General features: G+C 54.9%; 1 protein-coding gene across 1 annotated transcript in view; it reads right to left on the minus strand.

The window, feature by feature from the left end:
- SCRT2 (scratch family transcriptional repressor 2) overlaps positions 1-11,472 on the minus strand; it is a 12,310-nt gene extending 838 nt beyond the window's left edge. The window contains exons 1-2 of the mRNA XM_044919038.1: positions 11,340-11,472; positions 7-275 (exon numbers count right to left, since the gene is read on the minus strand). Coding sequence (XP_044774973.1) covers positions 7-275; positions 11,340-11,472 — 402 coding nt within the window. The remainder of the gene's footprint in view (positions 1-6; positions 276-11,339) is intronic.
- Between the last annotated feature and the right edge of the window lie 956 nt (positions 11,473-12,428).

Here is a 12,428-nt window from a genome sequence, read left to right on the forward strand (position 1 = left end):
CCCGGCGTCCCCCGCGCCGCCCGCGTCCCCGCCGCCCCCGCCGCGCCGCCGCCGCGAGCGCCCGTCCGAGATGAAGAAGGCGTCCATGGAGTAGCTGTCGGTCACGGCCGCCTCCCCGCGGAAGTAGCGCGCCGACAGGCTGGACTGCGGGCTCTCGGGGTCGCTGTACTCCTCCGGCGCCGCCGGCGGGTAGGCGGGCTCGGCAGGCGCCAGCTCCAGGCCCGGCTTCTGGTCCGCATCGTAGCTGCTGGGGGACAGGCAGTGCGGGGCGTAACCTGTAGGGGCGGGAAGGGAGCGGGGACGAAGGTGAGGCGCCGCCAAGTGCGGGTCACTCCCCGCGCCGTGCAGCGCGGCGTCCCCGTGCTCGCTCTTGGGAGACGTTGGCTGCCGGTAAGACAGTGGTCCCTGTCGTGAACCTCCGTCCCGCCTGGGTTCAGATCCTTCCTCCATGGGCCACGATGAAAACAACCCCTACGCCACCCTCTTGGAGCACGGTGCCCCCATGGTTCTACTGGCTGTGCGTTCACTGTCTTCTTAAGTGCTCACAACCACGCAGTGAAAGTCTTACTGTTATTACACCCACTTTACAGATAGAGAAATAAAGAGTCTAAACTCGCAGCTAGTAAGTGATGGAGCCAAGATTCAGACCTTAGCAGGTTGACGCCAGAGGCCATGCTGTCTTTATTCTAACAACATTCTGCTGTTCTGGTGCTTGCTATAACTTCTCTGAATCTGTTTCCTCATCTACAAAATGGAGCTTATGTTTGGACAGTCCCTCCCAGAGTCTTTGGAAGGGCAGAGTTAAGTGATGAAAAGAAGCGTGTATTAAGCGTGCACCGGGCTCTGCCTCAGTGCATTATGTATGTTAACTCATTCAACCCTTACAGACCCTGCAAAGTAGCTACTGTTATCATCCCCATTTTCCGTGTAAGGAAATCGGGAAAGAGAGAGAGAGAGAGAGAGGGAGTGAGCACACAGTAATTGCTATATAAATGTTAGCTATTATAATTACGCTTTTTACTTGCTTGAAAAAGCGACTTCACTGAAGATTATTTAATTGTCTGCCTCCCCCACCCGACTATGAGCTTCCAAGGGCTGGATCTGTGTGCCCAGCATGTGCCTGGCTCAAAAAAGGTGTGCAATAAGTAGATGTTGCATAAATGAATTAAAAATCCTGTTAGACCCACTTCCCAGGGTTGCTAGAGGATTTAAGAGGTCAGGTGTGTGGCAAGTAATAGGTGGTCTAGGAAGGGGACTTCCTTGTACTTGCTCCCAAGCCTGTTTTGCTCCCAGCTCCACTAGAAGCATTCTGGAGTCTCCCTGTGAGAATTCACCTCCCCCTCTTCCTCCCTCCTCTTTGGAGTTGGACCAGAAATCCTGTCTACCTTGGGTTTGTGTGATTGGTGGGCAGGCCGACTGAGGCTCTCCCAGGGGATTCCCAACTGCAGGGGCCACCCTGATTTGTCTCCCCCCTCTCCCCCTCAGGGCCTAGCCTGGTCTCAGCACCCTCCCTGAGGACCCTGGGGTCTGGGCTCCCAGGAGAATTTCTGGCAGATATGCACAAACTTATCAACCTGGCACCAAGGTTGTGTTTCCATTGTCTTTTGATTCCGGGAGAACAATGAAGGTGAGGCCCCTTTCCAAGGTTTCAAGCTGGGGAATGGCAAAGCAGGAGAATTGACCCTCTCCTTCTGACCTTGAGACCTACTCTCCCCACACCCCACTTCCAGCCTCCCCCACTCAAGAAAGCAGGCGGGAGAGGACTTTGTAAGCAGGGAACTGGATTCAGAGCTTTCCTTCCTTGAAACCGCCTGCCTCATTCAGCCTCTGTACCTTTTCCTCTCATCTGAAATCTGGGATGGTGACAGAGTGAAGTCTGTGAAGACTGTCCCCCAGCCCCGGAGGCAAGGTTAGGCCCCTTATTTTTTCTTCTTTCCCTTCAGATGTTGGCACAGGACCCTCTGCACACAGAAGTGGTTGGGGATGGTGGGGATGGATGACTCAGTAGGGAGGGGCTCTGGTTGCAGAGAAGGCAATGGTGCTGGCAGTTTTTTAATTGGGGAGGGAAGGTTGCCCAGCCTCTCAGCAGCCGATTCCTCCCCTCCTGTCTGCCTTTTGTCTGGAGGTCCCCCACCTCCCACTCCAGGAATCAGGCCTCGTACTCAGGCCCCAGGACATTCAAGGAGCATTATTTCAGACTAAGTGAAATACCTGTCGGGCACTCCCAGACCTCCTCTCTCTGCTATATTTCTTCCCATTGTAACTACTGAGAATAATGATAATAATAGCTAATATTTACTGAGCACTTACTGCATGCCAGGCTCTGTGCTCAGCGCTTCACTTTCATCATCCGACCACATATCACAAAAACACTTCTATTACAGATAAAGAAATGGAAGCAGGAGTGGTGATGGTACTTGCTCAAGGGATGGAGCAAGGATTGGAACCCACTGCACTGCTCCCCTTGTTTTCCATACCCCCAGAGGTCCCCAAGGAAGGGGCTATAGCTGGGTGGTTCACCTCCTATCCCCAATGCCCCATCTTGTGGGCACTCCATAAGTATTTGTGAAATGGGTGATAAATGGTGATAAAGATTTGCCAGGCCAACCTCAGTCCCCAGCCCAGCAGGATCTGCTACAAACCATTCTGTCTACTTGGTCTTGGGACAACTTGATTCCTGGCAGAGATTCTGGGTGACCTTGAGCAAGTCATGCACCTCTCTGTGCCTCAGGGGATAGATAGTATAGGATCCACTTGCAGGGGATCATTTATCATGTGACCAGTGCCTTGCATGTTCTGTTATGAAATAAGGATGGCATACTGGTTAAGAGCACCACCTTGGTGCCACACTGCCTGAATGGAGTTCCAACTTTACTGTGCCCAGCTGTGTGACCTTAGACAAACTGCTTGACCTCTCTGTGCCTTTCTTGCCCCAGCTGTGGAATGGGGGATAATGTAAGCATGCATACAGTTGTAGTAAGGAGTCTATGAGTAAACAAACAGTAAGTGAAAAATGAACAAATAATGATGAGCATCCTAGAGTACTTAACGTGTCAGATGCTGTTTTAAGGGCTTTATATACACGAATGCATTCCATCCTCATGACTCCAGTTGGTACCACCTTACATAGATCAGGAAATTTAGACACAAGGTAATTAAGTAACATGCCCAGCAAAGTAACTTAGAGCCAGGATCCCAACCCAGTGTTGGGCACATTGCAAACCCCCGATGCATGTGTGCTGTTATTATTAGTAATAATAATCTCCCCAGATGGGTTTCTGTGCTGCAGTTTTCTTGGCACCTGCCAAGACACATCTTGATGTTCTTCTTTGGGCCTCTCTTTCCTCAGGATATGTAATTTCTACATCATGTTCAGGTGAGGAAACTTTTGGTGGGTAATAAGAGTTCAATGAACCAGGCAAATCCTCCCCCAAATTGGGCTTCCTGCCCATGGTGCCCTCTGGTGGCAGCCTGTGGCACTGCAGCACCTTATTCCAGTCGCTGGGGGGCTCTTTACATAGAAACAGGGGTGCCTCAAACAAAGGCTGCTCCTCTGCCTGGGGATGGATGCAGAACTGCCTTCAGGACAGGCAGTGCTAGCCAGACCTGATTCCCAGCAGCTGTGGAGCTCAGCATGGGTGGTGGGGGTGGGGGGGAATTGGGGGTTATATGAGAATTTGCGTGGTCATGTTAGGATGAGGTGGTTCTAACTTGCTTTGTGACCTTGGCCAGGTTACTTAACCTCTCTGGATTTGGTCTGTATAGGAAGAAGGTTGACTGGTATGCTTTAAAGATTCTTTCTGCATCGTGGCTGAAGAGATCCTCAGGGACGCCCATTTTCCTGTCCTCCACACCCCCAACCCCCCCCCCCAACTCCACCTCATCCTCCTCAGATCAGCCTAGCCCTCTCCCTGTCTATGTAACCTTGGCAAGTTATTTAACCTTTTTGTGCCACATATGTATAAGGGAGCTCATAATAGCATTAAATGAATTAATGCATATAAAGTGCTTAGTACAATGCTTGGCACACAATAGCCTCTCAAGCTGCTTTTGTTATTGTCATCATTATCATCCCTACATGTCCTGGTGATATCCTTCTAATCTACCAGGAGTAGAAGGAGACACACACAGGTGTCTCAGGCTGCTCTGTGACCTTGGGCAAACCACCCCACCTCTCTGGTCCTCAACCCTGGAGAACCCTTCAGGACACTCTAAGCTGTGCTCTAACTGTGCATGGAACTCAGATGGGTTTTAGATGCTTTCCTCTGCTCCACAGGTGACCAGAGATGGCTGAGCTGCCTGTCCTCCATCTGACAGGGTGAGACAGGGCTCTCCTGTTTGGGTCCCAATAGAGGCAGGAACGGCCAGGGATCCAGAGAGAAGGCCAGGGAATGCTCTCATCCAGGCTCTTTTACCCATATTCTAGCTGTGTGACCTTGAGCAAGTCACACAGCCTCTCTGGGCTCAAATCCCCTATTTGAGGGATAGGGACCAGAGCCACCCCTGCCACTTGGAGGGATACTTTGGACATACGGAGATACCGTGCACCTGTCATCTGAGAATGACTTCTGGTGTTCTCTGCCTACGAGTCTTAATACTTTAGATGGAAGGTCCAGAATCCATTAAAAAATTAAGAATCCTGCACCCAAAGGAGTGGTGGGAAGGGAATTTTATGAAGATTAAGGTGCTAGGTGCTCCACAGACACAGTCTCATCCAACAGTCTGGCCCGTTGGGGTGAGGGCGGGGGCATCTCCGATAGAGAGCACCCCTACTACCTACCGCTGCTTCCCCTGAGCCTCCCCCTGTGCCAGGCACTATGCTATGCCCCGAGGCCTGGAGGCCCAGAGAGGGGAGAAGGTTTGCCCAAGGTCACTGGCAGAGGAGTTGGGCTTACAACCCTCCAGAGTCTGTTTTTTCCAAAATACCCAAACTGGATGGAGACTCCTGGGGGTGGGAGGTTTACAGTTGGTGGGGAAAAGGGGCAGTGGGGTTCTTCAGATAACATCACCTAGTTGGCCTGTGTTTGATGGGATGATGGGGTGTTGGGGCTGGGGAGAAGCTGCTTGAGAAAATGTTCCAGCCCCTTGTAAATTTTTGCAAATAAAAGTAATAAAAGTAATGATTGACACTTATTGAGTACTTACTGTGTACAAGGCACCCTGCTCAGTGCTTTGTGCACATTAGCTCCTGTCTAAGGGAACATGATAGTCACTTCCTCCAGTGCCCTACAGAAGCTGAAGCACAGAGAGGGGCCTTGACCCACCTCAGGTCACAAAGCAAGTTCACACAAGAGCTAGGCCAGCCTCCTGCCTCTTAGTCCTGGACTCCCTTTTCCCAGTCTCTCCCAGATTCCCAGAGTCCCAAACTTCCTCCAGGGAATTTCCAGCCCCAGTCCCACTTCCCTGCCTTGAGATGGGCGGAAACAGAGAGGGGCCTGGTGGTGGCCCACTTTCCTGAGGAGGGCCCAGCCCTGCTTGGTGGTGGGAGCTGGAGGGGCTGCTGCATGGGTATATTTAGAGCTGCTTCTTGCTGTGCCAGGGCCTCGGGCCTCGAGAATCAGCTCCAGCCAGCTGAGCAGAAAGCCAGGTCTGTCAGCAGCAAAGCGGGATAAAAATAGTTTCTCCTGTCTGCTCACAGAGCTGGGCAAAGGGGCTGGTACCTCCCCCTCCCCTTATTATAGCATCTTTGTTAGCTGTTCCCTGGGCACTGGACCAGAAATGACACCCACCGCCTGCAAGGGCCTGGCAGCTGGTACACCTGCCCACTGGGGAGGGGGTCCCTGGGTCCAGATGATCAGGGGACAGAATGAGGTCTGGCCCAAAGTGACCACAGCTGTAGGGTGTGGGGCTGATGCCCACTGACCCAGGCCCAGGGAGTGTCTAGAGGATTCCAGAGTCCCTCCTCCCCTCCCCCCGTCCAGAAATCCCACATATTCTGTTTTTTCCTGACTGTGACCCAATTCCTGTGGCCCATAGGGAGGTCCACAGCTCTGCAGGAATCAATAGGAAAGATTTTTCAAGGGGTTGTGGAGATAGGAGTAGGTGGCTAAGGGTCTTGAATTGCCTAGCACTGGCTGGTGGAGCAGCCTCCTCTTCCCTTGGGGGAATCTTCAGCAGGCCCTTGCACAATGCATGCAGGCTCTCCAAGCCCCATGCTTTCTGCCCTACTGTCTCTCTGCTCCAGAAGGGTACAATCAGAGGGCCTATTCTAACCTCCCTTCCTATCCAAAGGCTGGCAGCTAGAGACAGCTGGGAGGGAGATCAGAGACTCTGGGGGCCCCATCTCCTCAGCAGTGTCCCCCAGAGGGCCTCATCTCTCTCACGTGCCCCCCAGAGGCCTCTAGGCTGTGGGGGTCCCTAGAACATGTAGATGAAGCACTCACCAGGGAGTTGTGACAGAGTCCACCATTTATGCCCTTGTGACCTCATGCGAGTGATGGGCCTCCCTGGCCTCATTTGCCTTTGTAAGTTGGAGCTAATCCTCCCCTGTGCTCACTGCCCTTTGCCTATAGTGTGTGTAGGTGGGGGGGGGGGGGGGTTGGGGGGTGCAGGGAGTCTTTGGGATGTGTAAATTGCTGTGCTGACATAGGGACTTGATGTACTTTTCTCCCTCAGGAACCACAAACTGAGACTGCTTAAAGAGTGGATGCTTAGCTCCAGCCCTTCATGGCCCCCTTGTGACTCCAGGCTTTCGGGGAGGCCATGGGCCCCAGATTCTATATCCCACACACTCCCACTGTTATTCCACACTCCCACTGACAAATTCTTAGGAAAGTCAGATTTATGGATCCCTAGAAGGTCAGAGCTGAAAGAGATCAAGTTCAACTGCTTGAGTTCATGAAAGGGAAGCTGAGGCTGGGGTAAGGGAAGACTAGTCCAAGGCCACAGAGAAAGCTAATGGTGGGTCTAAGACTTGAACCTGGGAAGCCTTGAGAATGGACCTGGACATGACCTTGGACTAGAAATTCGACCTGGATCTTAATCGTGGACCCTGAACCTGAACATTGACCTGGACCTTATCTTAGACATTGAAACTTGAACTTGGACATGAATTTGTCTGAATCTTGGACTGGACCTATAACCTCGGACATTGACCTTGGACCTAGACCTTGGACCTGGTCCTAGACTTAAAGTTGGACATGGATGTTGGGCTTGGATCTCAGATCTGGACCTGGATGTTAGACTGGACATTGGATCTGGACTTGGAACCTGGACCTCTGACATGTCTCTAACCTGGATCTTGGACCTAGACCAAGACTGAGATGCCAGGAGAAGTGGTAGTTAAAGAAGAGCCAGATGGGCCTGCTGTGTGTCCTTGGGCACCTCCCCAGCCTTCTCTGGGCTCCCTCTGCCAAGGGATTGGGGCAGCCCTTTTGCATCCCTGCTCTCAAGGTGGACTTTCTGAGGTGTGGGGTGGATGTGTTGGGGACTTTCAGCTGGGCTTCCAGGCCTGGCCTGGAGCGACTCCCCGGCGCCATCAGAGGGAGTGAGAGGAAGTGGGCACTGGTGTAATGTGGTCAACTAGATAAGCCCATGGGCAAGAGTAGGAGTGCTTCCTCAGCCTGCTGGGGAGGCTTAATGTAGCTGTGGAGGGCAGACAACTGTGTTATTGGATTGGCATTGATCCCTCATCTGCCTGGGTCAGATGCACTCTGAAGGAGTATGGAGGCAGGACTAGGCTGGGGTTACAGAGAAAGGGGGACAGGGAGCCCGGCTGGAGTTCAGAGTCAGGGTGTGAGGGTGTGAGGGAAGTAGGCAGTGAAGATGTCTTCGGCTGGGGTCCATGGAGACTGCTGCCCTGCAGATAGATGAGCAGCAGCCTGCTCTGGGATGGCTAAGAGTCCCCAGCATCTCCCCAGGATGGGGGCCCAGGGCCTGCAAAGCGGTGGGCTTGGTGGAGCTGGAGGGCGAGGGTGTGAGAGGGTTAGGAGGATGTGAGTTGGCATTTCACAAGACTGAATCTGTGTTCAGAATCACTCAGGGAAGAGGAGGGGAAGGGAAGGCTGCACTGAGGCAGAAAACAGTGGAGGAGCAAGAGGAGCAGGAGGGGGCGAAATGAGGCATTGTATTGGACAGGATGCTGGAATTAAATCTAGTCTCCCTTCTTTGGGGAGCTCTGCAGAAGGGCCTGGAGGTTTTTCCATTTGGGAGGCTTCCCCTTCCCTATTTAGGGGTTCTTTGGGCTGGGGGAAGGCCTGGAGCCCAGATGCACCTGCCGCACCCTTTGCCCAGCCCTCAGAGGCTGAAAAGGGAGGGAGTAGGGAGGCAAAGAAGAGCATAGTGCGCGCGCGTGTGTGCGCGCGTGTGTGTGCGTGTGCGTGCGTGTGTGTGTGTGTGTGCGTGTGCGTGCGTGTGTGTGTGTGTGTGTGTGTGTGTGTGTGTGTAGGAGGAGGAGGAGTCCTTCAGGAATCCTCAGCACTCCCAGGCATTCCCTGAGCTGGGAGTATACCTCTTTTATTTGGGGCCCTGCATCTTCCATCAGTTGGGAGCCTGTGGCTCTCCTGACCTCCACATTCACAGGCCCCCTCCCCACACCCCTCCCCAGCTTCCCCTCCCACCAGCCTCATCCTGACCCTGTAGCCATTGCTGCAGGAATGGCTTGTAAGAGGATCTTTCTAATAACTGGAACTCTCTCCAGCCCCAGGCCCTTCCCCCCTTCCCCCTCCCTCTCCTCCCTCCCTCCTTCCCTCCTTCAATCTCCTCACCTCCCCCCCTCCTCTCTTTCTCCTTGTTTACCCAGCACACTTACACACGCTGGGAGAGAAAAACGTCGGCTCAGCAATTTTTCACACTTCCCTCAAACGCTCAGCAAGGTTATTTCCGGCAGAGCGGAGACAACGGGCCACTAGGAGCCAGCAGACTCTCTAAGGACCCCCAGCACCCTGCCCACCCATGGAATGAGGGAGCCTTCACTGTCCAGTCTAGCCACACCCCAGGGATAGGAGAGAGGCCCCTGAAAATAGGATGAGGCAGTCCCTGTGTTTCCCAGCCATACCCAGGCTTGAATGGTCACCCCCTGGTCTCCGGCACTAACCCTTTCCTACAGACACTGCCAAAGCAGCTAGACCAGGGTGCCTGTCCTCACTATGGGGCATCCTGCAGAGAATGAAGCCAAGAAATACCTGGTCTCAGAAACTTGGCCACCCTCAGCTAGGCATTGGATGGTAAACAGAGTCCTACAGAAACCCTGACAATGGCCCCCGGCATTCTGTTAGACCCTCATCCAGGCATCTCCAGTGCCTCCCATCTCACACTTGACCTTCACAGAAGCTGAGCTTGTCACAGTCGGAAGGATACTTGGTTCAGCATCCAAACTCTTCCACTGCCGGGGAGACAGGACCAGAGAAGGGAAGACACTTGCCCAAGGTCACACAGCGAGTCAGAGACCTAGTCTCCCAGAGTTCCAGGCCAGATATCAGACTGTCAGGACAGCCTCAGGATTCTCTGGAGGCTAGGGAGCTGGTCTAGAGCCCTTTGGGGGAGAGGGCCAAAGACAGGGGTGGTTCTAGGGTGTCAAACCCGGTAGAACGCCCAGGGGAACACCCCTGCTTATAGCTTTGCCCCAACTTTTGCCCTGACCCCACCATTCACTCAAGGGCTCCTTTCAAAGTGTTTTGGGACTGAATTCAAAGCAAGGCACTCTTGCTTCCCTCCTGAGGAATAGTTTGCAGTTTGGGCTGTGTATAAGAAATTCTCTAAGCTTCTCTGGGTTTCCTCAACTGGCCTGGGGACAGGACCATGGGGGCTTCAGGGGGTGGGAGCCCATGGCTTTGTGTCAGTCCCCCAAGGGATCCACATCCTAGTCTTGCAGGCATTTCAGTTTCTACCCAGATCCTAGCACACACACTCCCCAGCCCTGGCACTGTCCCAGGTCCACCCTCTGTCCTGCCAGCACTCAGACAAGCCCAGCCATATCCCTGGGCCCCTGTCTTCGACCCCAAGAGGCCCTGGGGTCAAGAAAAGAGGGCAGTAGAATAAGGGACATATGGGCAAAGGAAAAGGGGGTTGGTTCTCCGGGGGATCTGGGGGATCTGGGGGAGGCCTGAGGCTGAGGGGCTGTAGCTGTATCCCTGATCACTCCCTAATTTCTTTGACCTTGATGAGGTCACAGAGCCCTTTGCCCAGCGCCCTCTTGCTACCTGGTTTGATAGAGTGATGGAATGTGGGTGAAGTGCTTGGAAATCCCTAAGGTGGAAACTCCCACCCTCCTGGGCTCCGCCTTCACCACCTCAACCCCCCCCAACATCCTCAACCCTTTCTTCTCTTCTTTTTCTCCCCTCCCCTCCCCTCTCCTCTTCTCCTTCATCCTCCCCTCCCCACACATCCCAAAGCTGATGCCACATGTGATGTCAGATTTCTTACTGCCAAAGAGATGTCTATTCTCCAGACACCTGCCTGGTATGGGCCATGATAGGAGAACCCTTTTGTGATTTGTGATCCCCTTGATGGGGGATGGGGTCTACAGAAGCAGTCTCTGATTCTTCTCCACACCCTTCAGAGATCACCCCCTTCTGAGGCTAAATGACCTCTCTTGTCCCTCAAACCCTTGTCCTTGCAGGAACTTGCTCTGAGAAGAGATGGAGTGTGTTGGGGGTGGGGGACTTATAAGGAGCAGCAGGGCTGGCTCTGGAGGGGGTTGAGAAGCTGGAGTGGGGAGAAAGTGCAGCCCAGGGGACCAGGAGCCACTTTGGGGGAACCCCTCCTAGAAACCCCCTCTTCCTTGCCGCCCCCAGGACAGGCCCAGCCTTTGGCAGGCATGTGGCTGAGGGTAACAAAAGAGTTGCTGAGAGAGGGGGCCTGGGAACACTTGTCTGGTATCGCCAGGGGGAGCAGGCTTGAAGGGAAGGAGCCCCCCCCCACCCCCGCTACACCCAAGGAGCCAGCCCTGTCTCCCCAGGGACTGGTAGTCCTGGCTCGCTTATCTTCCCCACCAGGGCAGTACACTCAGGCAGCTAGCCTCCTTCCCTCCACCAGGGAAGAGGACCCTCAGACTGCCTTATGCATTAGCCCCCCAGCATTAGCCCTTCGTAGGCGCCTCTCTCTCTTTCCATTCTCTCACCACCCCTCACTCCAGCCACGTTCTAGGGCCACAACTTTCAAAGTCCGGGCTGGCGCGTGGCTGTGGGATGGATCGACCCTGCGACTTTCCCTTTGTAGGGACCTAGCCCCTGCCCCGCCCGCCCGGCCCTCGGGAAGCCCGGGAGGAGCACACAGCCAGGGAAATCTCCTCCCGGGGTTCCCTGCCGCGCGCACCTCTCCTCGTGGCCCGAGTTGGGGAGGGCCCGAACTCCCCTCCCTCTCCCCCCCAGCCCCCCCCCCCCCCGCCGGGTCCTACTCACCGTTGTCCCCGGGCGGCCCCCGGGCGCCAGGCAGCACGTAGGCGGTCTCCAAGGGGTGGTAGGTGGGGGCCGGCACCCCGCTGCACTGGAAGCCGTCCCCTTTGATCTTCTTTACCAGGAAGGAGCGCGGCATGGTGCGACTGGCGGGGGGCTCGGCGGGGGCACTTGCGTGGGGCCCCGGTGGGGGGAGGCGGCCAGCCGGGCGCGATTGGCTGTCTGCGCGGGGTTTCAGCACTGGACAGCTCCCAGCGGGCCGGCGGGCGGGCGGCAGCGCGGAGCCGGCACCGGTGGCGGCGGCCCCGGCTCTGGCTCGGGCTCCCGCTTGGGCTTGGCGGCGGCGGCGCGCAGACAGGCGATCGCTGGAGCTGTGCTCAGCACTCCGGCTGCCGGCTTTATATGGGACGCAGGCTGGAGGAGATCAGGTGGTCCCCTAGCAATGGAACTGTTCAGCGCTCTAATCCATCAAATGTCCCCCAGGACAATCGCTCCGCACACGTTCCCCTGAACCGGCAGCGGTGGGGGCAGGCCAGGCGCAGGGAGCAGCGGGCAGGCAGGAGGGGAGAAAGTGAGGGCGAGAAAGGCGCAGAGATACAGAGAGACGGAGAAAGAGGAGGGGGGGGGGAGGGAGAGAGAGAGAGGGAGAGAGAGAGGAGAGAGGAAATACACGGAGAAAGACAGAAAGAGACATACAGAGAAAGAGAGACACACACACTGAAAGAGGTAGAAATAGAGACCGAGATGAGGACAAAAAGACACAAGAGAGGAACAGAGAAGGAAAACAGAGATGGAAAGAAGTAGCAACACACGCTCACACACCCATGGGAGAAAGAGAGAGATCCAGACACACAAAAAGAAAGCCCCTCAGGGATGCAAAGAAAGGGAAAGAAAAGTGTAAGGTAGAGGGAGAAGCCGAGGGGAAAGGACAGAGAGTGGTCCGGGCAGGCGGGGTTCAGGCACATGGGGACACAGGGAAGGGGATGCAAAGAAAAGAGTGTGAGCTCGCCAGCCGCGACTCTCCTGCCTCCAGTCCTCTCCCTTTCCCGCAATTCAGAAGTGGCCAATGTGGACACTCAGCTTTAACTAGAGGAA

This window comes from Neomonachus schauinslandi, chromosome 10 (assembly GCF_002201575.2).
Source record: "Neomonachus schauinslandi chromosome 10, ASM220157v2, whole genome shotgun sequence".
NCBI classification, from domain to species: domain Eukaryota; kingdom Metazoa; phylum Chordata; class Mammalia; order Carnivora; family Phocidae; genus Neomonachus; species Neomonachus schauinslandi.